This window comes from Lepisosteus oculatus, chromosome 3 (genome assembly GCF_040954835.1).
Source record: "Lepisosteus oculatus isolate fLepOcu1 chromosome 3, fLepOcu1.hap2, whole genome shotgun sequence".
Lineage (NCBI taxonomy): Eukaryota > Metazoa > Chordata > Actinopteri > Semionotiformes > Lepisosteidae > Lepisosteus > Lepisosteus oculatus.
The window spans coordinates 52,544,725-52,559,123 of NC_090698.1; the positions used below are offsets into that span (position 1 = coordinate 52,544,725).

The 14,399-nt window shown below is 35.8% G+C and overlaps 1 protein-coding gene across 2 annotated transcripts in view; it reads right to left on the reverse strand.

Annotated features, from left to right (window-relative positions):
* The window catches only part of sncaip (synuclein, alpha interacting protein), a 52,568-nt gene that overhangs the window by 6,880 nt on the left and 31,289 nt on the right, over positions 1-14,399 (reverse strand). For both annotated transcript variants that reach the window (XM_015336472.2, XM_015336480.2), the window contains exons 3-5: positions 11,392-11,464; positions 4,280-5,142; positions 667-846 (exon numbers count right to left, since the gene is read on the reverse strand). In XM_015336472.2, coding sequence (XP_015191958.2) covers positions 667-846; positions 4,280-5,142; positions 11,392-11,464 — 1,116 coding nt within the window. The remainder of the gene's footprint in view (positions 1-666; positions 847-4,279; positions 5,143-11,391; positions 11,465-14,399) is intronic.

Sequence of the window (14,399 nt, forward strand, 5' to 3'; positions counted from 1 at the left end):
GAGCATTTCAATTTGGCCAGCCGCCATATCACCCTGCAACTCACAACTGGCAACCCACTGAAGCTAACCAGGTGTGAGCCTGGTCAGTACCTGGATGGGAGACCTCCTGGGAAAAACTAAGGTTGCTGCTGGAAGAGGTGTTAGTGGGGCCAGCAGGGGGTGCTAACCCTGCGGTCCATGTGGGTCCTAATGCCCCAGTATAGTGATGGGGACACTATACTGTAAACAGGAGCCGTCCTTTGGATGAGACGTAAAACCGAGGTCCTGACTCTCTGTGGTCATTAAAAATCCCAGGGTGTTTCTCGAAAATAGTAGGGTGTAACCCCGGCGTCCTGGCCAAATTTCCCATTGGCCTTACCAATCATGGCCTCCTAATAATCCCCCTCTATGAATTGGCTACATTACTCTGCTCTCCTCCCCACTGATAGCTGGTGTGTGGTGAGCGCTCTGGCGCACTATGGCTGCCGTTGCATCATCCAGGTGGGGCTGCACATTGGTGGTGGTGGAAAGAAGTCCCCATTACCTGTAAAGCGCTTTGAGTGGAGTGTCCAGAAAAGCGCTTTATAAGTGTAAGCAATTATTATTATTATTATTATTATTATTATTATAAATTTTACTCACTTGCTACTATTGTATGGCAATAATTTGTGCCGGTGTTCCTCTTACCTTGATGGAGAGGCCGGCAGGAGTGAGCTGCTCATTGTTGCGCTCACTCAGACAGTCTTCTCCCATGAGAGAGGTGAGGTGCTGCAAGCATTCAGCGTGCCCCTGGGAGGCCGAGACATGCAGGAGGTTGTTTCCATTCTCATCATGGATCGTCTCCAGATTATCCACTGCTAAATGAGGCTATCAGCCACAGAAGAGAAAAATATGGGAGTTAACAAGTTAATAATGTTAATAAAATGCAACATTATTTCTAGAAATAGTGTAAATGATATCTAATTTCCTTGCCATACCATATACAGATGTATCAATATACTAAAAGGGATGAGGGTGCCTAGAACTATCTACCAAGTCATGGCATTTAATCATATTCACTGGAGCTAACCAGGTGTGAGCTCCAGTGAATATGATTTCACAGTAGAGTGAAATATCAATGGGATATTACACACCAAATCAGCTAGATTTATTTTCTTTGTAACCATTTTTTTTCTTCAGTTCTGAATCTGTTGTCAACTGTATTTCAACTATGTTATTAAAGAAAAGCCCACATTTATTTAATTAAAACCTCAAAACATAACTGGAGACCTTACCTTCCAGTTAAATCTTCACATTTAACATTACTAAGTTTAACTAGATAAAGGCTTGCTCAGTTTTATATTTTCATCTTTAAATCAACCAAAATCTCTTACAGACCTAGTAGAATACTGGTAAAGAGAACAGAACAACATCTACGGATGTCTATGACAAACATGGCAAACAATGGCCTTCGACATTCCATGAATGACCATGACCATGGGATTACCAAAACTACATGAATAGTCACAAGGGCTCTAAGGGAGTGAGTCCTGTAATGAATTGCAAAAAAGCATTTCTTTTCCCCAATACTACTTTCACCTAAATGATATTGCTATGCCAAAATGACAAAACCAGTGGCAGTCGAACATTATGGGCTACAGTGTTCTAGCCCCACCAGTTCACTTGAGATACTATCAGTGTCCAACATATAATTCACACTCATTAATTTCTTACTGTACATCTTCCCCTGGTTTAAAGCAATCAGTTTTTTACAATTCCAATGATGTGAATCATGTGGATAAACCCCCACAGGTGAGGGATATGGTGCGGGGTTAGAGGGAGAGAGACAAGAACTAGGCATTAGCTAAGATTTTATTAAATATAGTATTAAATACAGAAGTCAACTGAAGCCAATCTCCAATAGCACCAAATTTATGATTAGTTAAGAGCATTTACCAGAAGAATAGAATCATTTATCTGAAATCCTAGTACATGACCTTGTGTTTTAGGATTTAAGGACATATAACTTCAAATAAAGCATATGATGAAGCCAGAGAGACAGATTCCTGCACTGTAACATCTGACCCAAGTGACATAGGGGCTTATTAGTAAGTGTTGACAAAGTTTGTTTTTTTGTTCAAAAATATTTATGGCTTTAGTAGTGAATCAGTAAATTCTACGTGCAACTATCTAGTCTTTGGGCATTTACTAGCTTATTTTTTCACTATAGCTTGAAATGTATAATTTATGTCTACTCTTGGTTTTTCTGGGTCAGTCAGCTGTGCCTTTTTGTTTCTTCTTTTTACTTTTTTATACTGTATGTATTTTACATATAACTGTACAGTGCTTAGAGTTTTTTTAAAACTGCTAAATTAAATATTATATAATTTTAAGGCAAAAATAATTTAAAAGCTAGTCAGATACCATTATGTTTCCTAGCACTGCAACATAAGCTGAGGGAAAAATTAATTGTCATTTATACATTTCCACAGATTTGATTGCAACAAGAGATGGGTGTCCATACACAGAAATGCAAAGGATACTGGACAGGCAGTATGAACAATACATTGGTGAATACCAACTTATATACAGTTTTCTGAAGTCTGCTGCAAACTGTTGTCAGTATTTGCTACTTAAGGCTGTCAAAGTAAATTATAAACAGTAGATAAGAAATAAAAAACTGCATACATATGAAAAATGTAAAGAGGGTATGTAATTATATATAATACAAATGTGACAGTAGTGCTGCTGTTTTTAATATGTTTCTGATTTCAGTTGCAGTGTCATCAGTACACAAACCCAAGGACTTGTGCTTTCATTCTTGTTTTAAAGACCTGCGGATAAAGAAAGAATGCTGGAAGATCTGGGAATAATGTCCTTGTAGCTAAAACACATTTTTTTTCAGAATGTATTTAATTTACAGAAATAATATGGAAATTATTTGAGTGAGGAGCCAGCATTTTCTTTTTAATATATGAGCAGTTTTTGGGTTTAAACAAATTTACTGGAGAGTACAGTGCATGTAGCAAAAATCACTGAGAATCAACTACATGAAAAGCAGATAAAGTACATGGCAATAAGCATTATGTTCTCAGAAGTGAAATTTAACATGACTTTACTTTTCCTGGACAACATTAGAAATTATAGGCTGGAGCATTTCAGGCTAGCAAGTTTATAGTTTCAGTAAAAAGCCAAAACATATCATGTGGGAGATATAGCTGTAAATGGGGACATAAGCTAGATAAACCAAGCTAGTGTTCTGTTTTATTTTTAAAATATTTTCTGTTACAAGGTGTCAAAACAGAAAGTGAAGTTTCCCCACACTTCTGATGCAATAAATGGCATTATTTTAAAATGTATTATCCCATACTCCAGATATACTGTACATTAATTAGAATAAATAGATTGCAAAATCTTTACAGCACTTCAGCAAGCACTTTATAAAATGCACATATATTATGTTCTTTTAGACTGTCTTCAATATATTACAAATCAATACTTTTTCCTTATAAAACTATTGAATTTCTTTTTGAATTTGTTGTAGTTCACATTTAATCTGAACAATGTTATACCAGTTATTTGTTATTTACTATGATTAACAGATAAAAGATACAGTACCAAATTTATTATATAAACCTTTAGACATACTGTACATTACTTTCACAGTACATTATTTCATCCATACGGTAAAGAAAATTATTTTCCCAATGTAAGATTTACTAATTAACTCTGACGGCTTTGGGGTCTTTAACAAAAGAAATGCTATAGCTCACTGGGCTTGTTTGTATATTATGGTGTGCATTCAAATCTGGTTTCTCTGGCAACACATTAGCATGGTGTTTGATCAGAGGCCTGAAACTAACTAAAACCTCTACTGTGGGTCAAAGGAGACTTGTGTACTATGTGAACTGCTGCTTTAACAACTTGACACAAACAGTGCTGAATAATAATGAGCACTTTACAGAGCTCCCTCTGTTCCCAGACATAGGACTCTGAATAATGTGCTAATCCCTGAATAACTGTGGATAAACAAATTATGAATGCAGGTTGTGTATTTCCTTACTTCATCAGATATTACATGAAGTATGAAGAACATTAATGCTTTTTGAAATGATTAAATGTATCGGTTTAGAATAAATCAGTGCTTGATGTTTTATGGTGGCTGCAATACATTTTATCACTTTTTTTTCTAAAAGCAAGGTCGAAGTAAGTACCGCTTACATTGAACTGAAAAAATAACTAAGTCAGTGTAAGACAATCTCCTCTCGGAGCTTGACCACTCAATCACCCCCTTGCGTCTGCAAATTTTCTGCAAACTCACCAGCAATGATATCTGCCCTTCTCTGACGATGTTGAGGATGCTCTTGACTTTCTTTGCCTCTTCGTTTCGCTCTCCTTGCACTCCCACGTTGGTCCAGGTCCGGTTGCTATTTTCATCCAGTTTACTCTCTGCAGACACTGGGTTCTGCAACTGGAATATTCTGGGTTGGCAGTTGGGCATTGTTTTATCTCCCTTATGAACATGGGAATCAGCAAACGTCCTGCCTGGAAAGTTTTTACCTTGGGTTTCAGCCTCGGGAACGGAGCCACAGCTAAGCAGATTCTGTGAAAACTCTAATCCTGCAGCCGAGTAGCTGTGCTGGTCTGGGACAATAGCCTGCGCCTTTCTCAGCTCTGAGCTTTTCACAGGAGACAGCACGCAGAATTGTGTCATGCTTGCTGGCAGGTTCTCACAGTTTACTACTGAGCAGGTCTTGTTTCCATGACCTTTGTCATTTGAATTCATACCCACAGTTCTTTTTTCCGGGGCTACCTTGGGGAGACTGGAGAGCTGATGATTTGACTTGATATAAGGCACATCCAGAATTTCATCCATGTCGAGGTCATAATGCTCAAGCTCCCCAAATAATACACCAGAACCACAATCTTTGCTTTTAAAGCCCTGACTGTCACTGGGAGACAGGTTGGACTGCTGCAGCTTTTCAGAAGACTCTTCTTTGTTGAAGTCTTCTTTTTGGTTTGATTGGTCATTGTCCGTTTCATTGTCTGTGGTTTCTGGCTGGTGCTTCAGCGGTGAAACCCTTTTAACTGGTCTAAATTTGCTGTAAACTTCTGCTATGCCAGTAGGTTTAATTCCATTTCCACTATGTGATGAGACAGCAGTACTCCAGTTTGTTCCTGGAACTAATGAAAAACAACTCATTTAAGAATAAGACTCTTATAATGATTTACTCATGTTAAGATCACTTTTATGTCCTAATCTAGACAAACAGAACAAAATAAAAAAGCCTTTAAATATATATTTTTTAATTAACATGAAATCCTGTTCAAAATGTATATTAAAAATGCTTCACATGGAACAGTTCCTATAATGCTAAACATGTAAGTAAGCTTACAAAGAGTTATGGAATTATGGTTTATCAAGCTGTCATGGTGTATAAACATTAAGTGTTATTTAAACAAAACTTTTGTATTAAATCAATGATTAATTTTCAATTAACAAAGTTTGTTTAACCTCGTGAAAAATATAATTAAGTAAGGGGCAATCTTAGTCCTTCCCTGTGCATGAAGAACTTTATACTTGTAGCAAACAGTCTGTAATTTATTTAGCTAGTATTCTAATGCTTTAATTATTCCTTGGATTATTGTTTGGATCATTTTACCATGACACCTTAAGCTGCTTAACTGCATTCCTGCCAGAAAAGACCTTTGTAGACTATTACCAAACACAAGCAAATTGATCTCCAATAAAGTCCCTAAAGAATTTCTCCTGGTTCTACTCACAAGACATGCAGATAAATTGACTCCTATGTCAATTTACAGAAAGACAAGAAACACAATAAGCTCAAAATTGTTTACAACTAAGACACAGACATAGTCATTTGGTTTATGAAAATACCAAGCAAAAAAATGAAATAAAGTGCTATCAAATGATTCAGGAATGAGAACATTCGAGGAGTCAGTGTTTTACTTTATAAGGCAGATATTTACCACATACTGTACAGTATCAGTAATACACAAGCAATACCTGAATTCTACAGCATACTGTAGGTAAGAAAACAAGCACAAATATCCTCAAAAATGTAGCTTAAGTCAAGAACTTTTTTGGCACAGAGATGCCCTTCCCCAAGATGTCACTATTTAACACTGCATGAAATGACCCCTCCGATGTCTAAGTCCTTCATAATTTTTGTTACACTGCTTGAATCACTTTGTACTGGATCCTTATAATGAAGACTCCCTTAAAGTTATTTATCATTTATTCATAACTTCAAGGTTGGATCCTGAAATAAACCAGTAACACCAAAAGAGATTAAATCTTGCACAGTCTTCTTGTAGGGTCGTATTAATTAAAATGAATTAGAAAGGAGATGAAAAAAATTCTTTGAACATGAACATCAAAGAAATGCCAGCTTATGACTTAAGATTTCCTTCTCAGATCAATTTAACCTTTTTCCTAATCCTTGTTTCAGGGGAAGATTGCCATAAAGAAAGACTGTAAGCACATTCAGATATAAATCCAGAACCAATGGGCACTTTTGAAAGAACAGAGCCCCAAGGTTCTAAAAAATATGGGGAGAAACAAGTCAAGAAGCCATTTGTAAAAACTGGAAATGTATTATACTATCTAGATGTCATACATTTTTGGGAATTCTTATCATTAGCTTCACTGGGATGAGGCAATGTACTGAAAGTCTAAAAAAATAAGACAATGTGAATTCCTTTCCCCTTCTTAGGATTATTTATAGGCCAGGGTCTATAGTATTTTTCATGTGTTTTGTTACATTTTGCAATTGTATGGACCCTCAGTGTAACTGAATTTCAAAAACCTTCTCAGAAGAAAATAAGTGGGCTATAAAAATTAACTGTAGAAGCACCTTAGAAAAGCAGCCTTAATTAAGCCATACTGTAAATTAATATAACCTCCTTACCTAGTTTAGGGCTATGAAGGCCTAAAACTTCTAAGGTTTTTCCATAAATGGTAAATACAAATGAAGATCGTAAATGTGACTCTAAAACATACAAGTAAAACTACTGTAGAGTATTTTACAATGTTGTAAAATTAGTAGGCTTTTACAGCCCAATCATTGTCAAACAATCCTGTGGCGTAAAACAAAGAATGGATTGTATTTTTTAAATGTATGCATTCTGTAAGATTTAGGAGTTCACAAAAGACTGCACTTCTATGTTGGTTTTATTTACATGTAAAATTCTTTCCAAGTGATATAGGAAAATGAATGCCATATGTTTCCCAGCTGTTTTGTTCTGACAGGAACCATTAAAGGCTGCATGGAAATGAATTCTGTCTGGACCTTACAAAAACATTTTTTTCTATGCAGACAGGTCTAGACAAGAAAAACAGTGAGTTGACTATTGAATCTCTTCAAATCCCTCTCATTGTGTTAAGTCCCATTTTATTTTTGATTTTATATATCAAACCACATGTAAGAAATACTTTCAGAAAGTAATTTTGAATCTTAAAATACTGGACAGTACCCAGCAAAATATATTCAGGATATATGTCAATGATTTAAGCTTTGAGTAAGAAGAGCACATTTTCATTGTTTAAGATAGTAAATTTTGTCCCGAATCATGAAAGAGAAACATCATTTGCTGTATTAAATTGTTGTTTTAAATAAGGATTTTAACTTTCTGTCACTATAATGAAAATTACTGTGTTATATGAAATAATATGCAGAAGTAATGCAGGAATAAACAAATATCTTTAAGTCATAAAACTTATTTTTTTTATATACAAACGTGGGCTGTTTCTAATAGGTTTTTAGTATTTAAGTATTGTCTCAATACATTGGTTTATACTGTGCAACAGATCGCAAAAAGCTAAAATGTTTTGTTTTATCTGAGATCTGCAGTAATTAGAACAGCCATACACTTAATAAATTGACATTAACTACACAATCCAATAAGAAATTAATAAAAAATGAATTATATTCCAACATTATATCCACTGTATTTACATACATTAAATTAGTTTCACACCTTTTTAGAATAAAATATCGGTCCGAGAATTTTTCTCGAATTTGTAGATTCACTCTCTGAAGAGAGTGTTATACAGTAAGTTAATAACAGCAGACCCGATAGACATAGAGTTTAGAATATGCAGAAATGACTATAGTTAAAGGAATGAATGCTTCAGTATCTTAAACGTACCAAGAGGCATATAAAAACAAAAAAAAACAAAGAACATGAACATGAACAAAACTAATACAAAAACATAAGAAACAACTCTGTCATCAATACTGGGCCACTACATGAGGTAAAATGTGTTATTTAGCAGAAAGACAAGAAAAAAGCAGCTCCTTTTGTTGGTCCTCTTAAGTTCAGGTTCTTTGAGGACACAGTTTCTTCTGCAACGCTATCAGCTTCAACATTTAATTTTAATCAGTTGCAACAGTGGAGTGTAATAACAGTAGGCACCAATGAGTCATTGGTTTGACTCGTGTCCAACCTGGTAGTGCTCAATAGTTACTAAAGCAGGCTTTGTCATCTAAATGTTTATAGTCTATAAGTAAATAGAGAGGTCAGAGAAAATATTTTGTAAAATGCTTTCTCCTTTTAGGTTAAGGGATAGCTGTTAAAAATAAATATTTGAAAGTATCAAAAGTGATTTTTATCTATAATTATAACTATTACTTTTAAAGGAATTCTTTCCTGTGTTATTATTAAACTATTATCATACCACTTCCTGGCGTGAAAGGACCTTCACTTTCATTATTCAGGAAATTCTTCTTCTTGTTTTCTCTCCTGATTAACTGGTACACAACTGTATTATTTTCATTATGAGGAATTTGTGGTGCCAATATTCTTCTTAAGGACAGCACTATGGTGCAGTTGTTAGTATTGCTGCTTCACAATGCTGAGGTACAGTAGCGTTCAATACTGGGTTCAATTCCTGGGGTGCTGCCTGCGTGGAGTTTGTATTTCTCCCCATGTTTGCATAGGCTTCCTCTGGGAGTTCTGGTTTCCTCCCACAGTCGAAATACATACTGGTAAGTTAACTGCATTCTAGGAAAATTTGTCTGGAAGTGAGTGTGTATTTGTGTCTGTGCTTGCCCTGTGATTGACTGATGTCCCATTCAAGGTGTACATTTCACACGCTGCTTGGCAGGGATAGCCTCCAGCTCCCTTGCAACCCTGTATCAGATAAAGCAGTTAGAAAATGTGTGTATGGATGGATGGATACACTTTTTATTTATATAAACAGTAAAGGGACACTCGTCTGCACTTTATAAGCGTCAAAAAAGAAGGCTGTATGTTTTTATTCTCTCTAAGGGATATTTCAATCAGCATGGTATTTCATAAGGCCATTTGTGACTAAACACTTATATACTCTATAATAGGAACGGAGTGCAAATTGTGAGAAAATAACTTTAAGCAGCTGAGGTCAAGCTGCACTTTGATTTGCAGTAAAGATGCAACTGTTGCACGTGTAAATCTTGGCTTCCGAAGGCTAAACAGCTGAACTAAATAAAAGTTGCCTATTGTTTTCTATCTTAAAATGTTGTAAATAAAAAATAACATATACATAATATACAACTAAAATATTTTTATTCAACGTTTTTTCCATTATTTTAAGAAAAACATAAAAGCATATGATAGTTTATCCTCAATGTGCATCTACTACTCATATTATCGATATGTTTTGTAGTCTCTGATCAGAGGGTGGTGCTGTTGTTCAGTGATGCTGGACAGGAAGCAGGCATTACAATCATTGAAAAGTTCTAAAACTCTGAGATGCTGTATTACCATTGTCAATCGTATTACATATTTTACTATTATGCATGTTATTTATATTGTTATTTACATACTGTACAGAGCCAACTTTGAGTACATCAGTAGCTTTATCTATTACACTCTGCCAGTGGGGTGTTCCTATCATAGTTAGCCAATGACGGATTCTCAGACAAATTTCATATTAAATATTTTTTAAAACTTTTTTCTGCCACAACAGTTCATGAAGAGAACTTAGAAACTGTTTCACGGATAGAATTAAGGGGAAATTTTACAAAGACCACACAGAACAAGCCCATTGCTCATCTAGAATATGATGTAAAATTTTGCAGAAGCGCATTGTTGCCACAAAGTCAAAAAAAAAATTTGAATGTATATCTTGGAATTTCATGAAATTTATCTCTTTATTACCAGCAGCCATATCACCCTGCAACTCACAACTGGCAACCCACTGAAGGTAACCAGGTGTGAGCCTGATCAGTACCTGGATGGGAGACCTGCTGGGAACAACTAAGGTTGCTGCTGGAAGAAGTGTTAGTGGGGCCAGCAGGGGGCGCTCATCCTGCAGTCTGTGTGGGTTCTCATACCCTAGTATGCTGTAAAACAGGCGCCGTCCTTCAGATGAGACATAAAACCGAGCTCCTAACTCTCTGTGGTCATTAAAAATCCCAGGGCATTTCTCAAAAAGAGTAGGGGTATAACCCCTAATTTGTCCTGGCCAAATTTCCTCCTGGCCTCCTACCAATCATGGCCTCCTAATAATCCCCATCTCTGAATTGGCTTCATCACTCTATTCTCCTCCCTACTGATAGCTGATGTGTGGTGAGCGTTCTGGCGCACTATGTCTGCCGTCGCATCATTCAGGTGGGGCTGCACACTGGTGGTGGTGGAGGGGATTCCCCATTACCTGTAAAGCGCTTTGAGTGGAGTGTCCAGAAATGCACTATATAAGTGTAGGGAATTATTATTTTTATTGGTATTATTATTACTAGATTGTAAATTATCATTAAAAGATAATTATAACAAGATAGTACATTACCATGTACAGTACTGTAATTACAAGATAAAATTATTATTTAAGAGAATGAACAACCTATTATATTATATATAATGACAGCACCTAGAAGCTATAGCTCACCTGGAACTTTAGGTTTAGTGTTCCTGACAATGTCCAACGCAGCCAAATGTGAGCAGGTATTCATATCCTAGTTTCTGTTCTTTGTCCATATATTTGCTTTGCTGTTTATCATTAAGGATAATTCTGCACTGCCAGAATAAGTGGCTTCCCCATTTTAACATTGACATACATGTACCACTGCTTGTGTGTGAAAATGCCTAAGAGCAATATTGCAGTGTGCTGTGGGTGCAATTACATGTCATTTGTGTTATAATAACTGCTTCTTTACATATGGAACCTGAACTTTCTAATAACCATAAATACCTCATAAAATTATATAATCAACCCAAAAGGCTAGAACAGTACAGCTGATGTAATGCATCCAGATGATTGGAAATCTGGTGCCAAGATTAATTCCATTATAAAAAACAATACATGGAAAAGGTCCATGAGAGCAGAGATAATACAAAATAAAAAAATACAATAAATTTTACATTACATTTTCTGTCTATGTTTTGGAAGTGATGCTAATGTTCAGATGTCCTGTGAAGGCTTAACAATACCTTGTCTGTCTTCGTTCTGAGAGTCACATCTTCGGCACAGTTCAGGAATAGTCTTCAGAGATGTTACGGAATACTAAAAAAGTAGGAAAATAAAATCAAAGAAAGAACTTAATAATTTTCTTTTAACCTCTTTGGGACCTGTAGAGTTCATATATCATGCTTAAATGGTCATACTCAGGCTGATGCATAAGCTATAAATACATACAGTAGAATACAGTTTAATATTTTAATCCTTCTTTCAGATTTTTGAGTTTGGTAACCAATTTTGCTAACAAGATGAATGCACTCAAAACAGAATGCATTAATGCATTGTTAAAAAAGAAGGACACATAACGTGTTAGTTGGCTCAATATAACCTAAGCAACCTAACCTTGCTGATTTGCTCATTATTCATTTCTGAACATATTTTCATCAATCAGATTTGAAATCACCGACATCTTTAGCTAAATGAAATTTAACATATTATTTTAAAATTTTTCCTAAGTATTAGAAATCTGTAATTTTATTAAATATTAGCTATTAGGTGTACAATTCATAGAACAATTTAAAGAAATAAACTTGATTTCATATCAGGTGCTGATTTAATATGTCCTCCTGTTTAACATCTTCACTATATCACAGAGCTGTGGGCTTCTATTTATTTGTATAGTACAAACAAGATGTTAATGAAGTACTTTGTATAAGGTTTTTGAATTAAATAAAGAGTACCTACTCCTCAAAAATAATGGACTGAATTTACATAATAATGCGTTATCAGTAGATTGGGATGAAGTAAGTTACGGGAATGATGGTAAATCGTGCAATAAATCCTCAGGTTACTTTTGTCAGCAAAGTGGCAAAAGCTTTGTTTTGATGAGTGGAAAATAGATTTGTGAGAAATGTTTCTGATTTGTTTATTTGAAATAAACGACAATGCACAGATTTCATGCAATGTCATTCAGTGGAAGGGCGTAATGATGTACAGTACAGTATGTGCACTCCACATATCCCAGCCCTGTGAAAACAACACATTCATGCTTTCTAGCAAGATGACATGACAGACGATTGCAGAGAGTATCCAAGCACAAAGGATATTGGATGCTGGAATGTGGCAGTCGTTAGTTTGCTCATCATATTAATGTATACCTAGAAACCATATCGCTTTTGTTCAACCATGTTAGGATAACGGCTAGTGTAACCGATTGCCCTCATCTCCAAATATCAACACAGCAATACAGGACTTGAATACTCTTCTTCAAAACTATTTGAAAACTATACCAAAAAATATTTGGTATCAATCAGCCAGATTTACAGAAAATCTCCATACTAGGCCTTTAAATAACTTAATTAATAATCAAACATTCCAAAGACTATGGCAAGTGGCACTGTAGGCTTTACTGTGGCCAAATCCTTACTTCAACAGGCTTATATTGCAAGACATAGCAAAAAATGACCTTGGCCACTTAAGGTGAAAAAGATGTAAGTTCTGATAAATGTGTGCCTTACTGATGTCTGACTTCATCCTTATTGATCTAAGTTGGCTGTTATTGCTATAAAGACTATTCACAAAGCCCTGCAGGATGTGGACAACAGCTCACCATCAGTACAACTGCTAGGGCAACTTGGCAGGCAGACTGTTTTCAACGTACTGTAACAACACGTATCTCCCATCCTGGGTTACATAGGAATTCCTGTACAGTATGTAGAGATTATGCAAGCGATGGATTGACTTTCAGTGTAGACAACTCAGTATTAACTCAATGGATCACCTGTGAGACAAGTTGGATTATTATATTTGTCAGTAACATGCTGTTGCAGGTCTTGACGTCCTATAGGACCTCTCTCCCACATTCACTTGTGTGATGTCTGTGCCAGTGGGTACCTCATAGAAATCTTGTTAGGGGTCAAGATGATCACACTCACTTCCAGGCATTAGTGATCCCTGCATGTCATCTGCTACATCACAGAATGTACAGTATGTGTCCTCTCCTTACCGCTATGCCCAATAAAATTCATGGATGTGAAAAACATGACATGGACAACATAATTAAATCTCCACTGTGAAATTCATTTACTACACTGAAATAAGCTAAAACTAATAACACCCCCTCCCCATTGTATACTTTCTACTTTTATTGTAATGTGGGCAAGTGGGATGGAAAAAAACTAAATATCCTAGAAATCCCCCTTCTCTCACATTGCCCGCTGCCAGTAATAAAAAGGATTCTAACTAATAATGAACATAAAAAATAACGTAATTCTTCAATACAAATATAATCTACATTGCTAGTTCAGGTGGGTAGCTGCGTCAGCATGCGTAGGGTGCAAAGGAACAAGTAATAAGTTCATTGGTGGTGGTGGAGGGGAGTCCCCATTACCTGTAAAGCTCTTTGAGTGGAGTGTCCAGAAAAGCGCTATATACAGTAAGTGTAAGCAATTATTATTATTATTATTATTATTCCATGCTGAAAAAAGAAGAAAACGTTTGGGCCGTGGAACCTTCTTCAGGTGTGATAATAATAATCTACAGTACATTGAACCATGTGAAAGCATTCACAAGACATACTCTATATACAGGTGATATACTCCTTTGTATGACCTGTAATGTTTTATTCTTTACTTACTGTATAAGAACACTGCTGATGATGCTGCTATAGATTTGGTGTTGGATATATTACGAGCAATGTACAAGCCTAGCTGGCATTGTTGGCTATTAAACTGAACTTTGCTGATGCAGACAGATCTGCATCTTAATATGGATGGGTGTGTTCACCACATGAAACAGAATGATCAATTAAGTTGATGAAGGATGCTCCTTGTCTACATAAGGCAGCAAAGACTGCTCCATTTAAAACCAATATTTCCAAATTCCACTGCATGATATTAATGATATTTCAAATGAATTAAGACATTGAAATATATTGGTTTTGTTAACTTTGGGACTTTAAGTGCTTCTTCTTGTTTTATTTTGCCCTTTTGCTGGCTTATCAACAATTTCAAGATTTGAATGCTGGAAACGGTGAAATCCA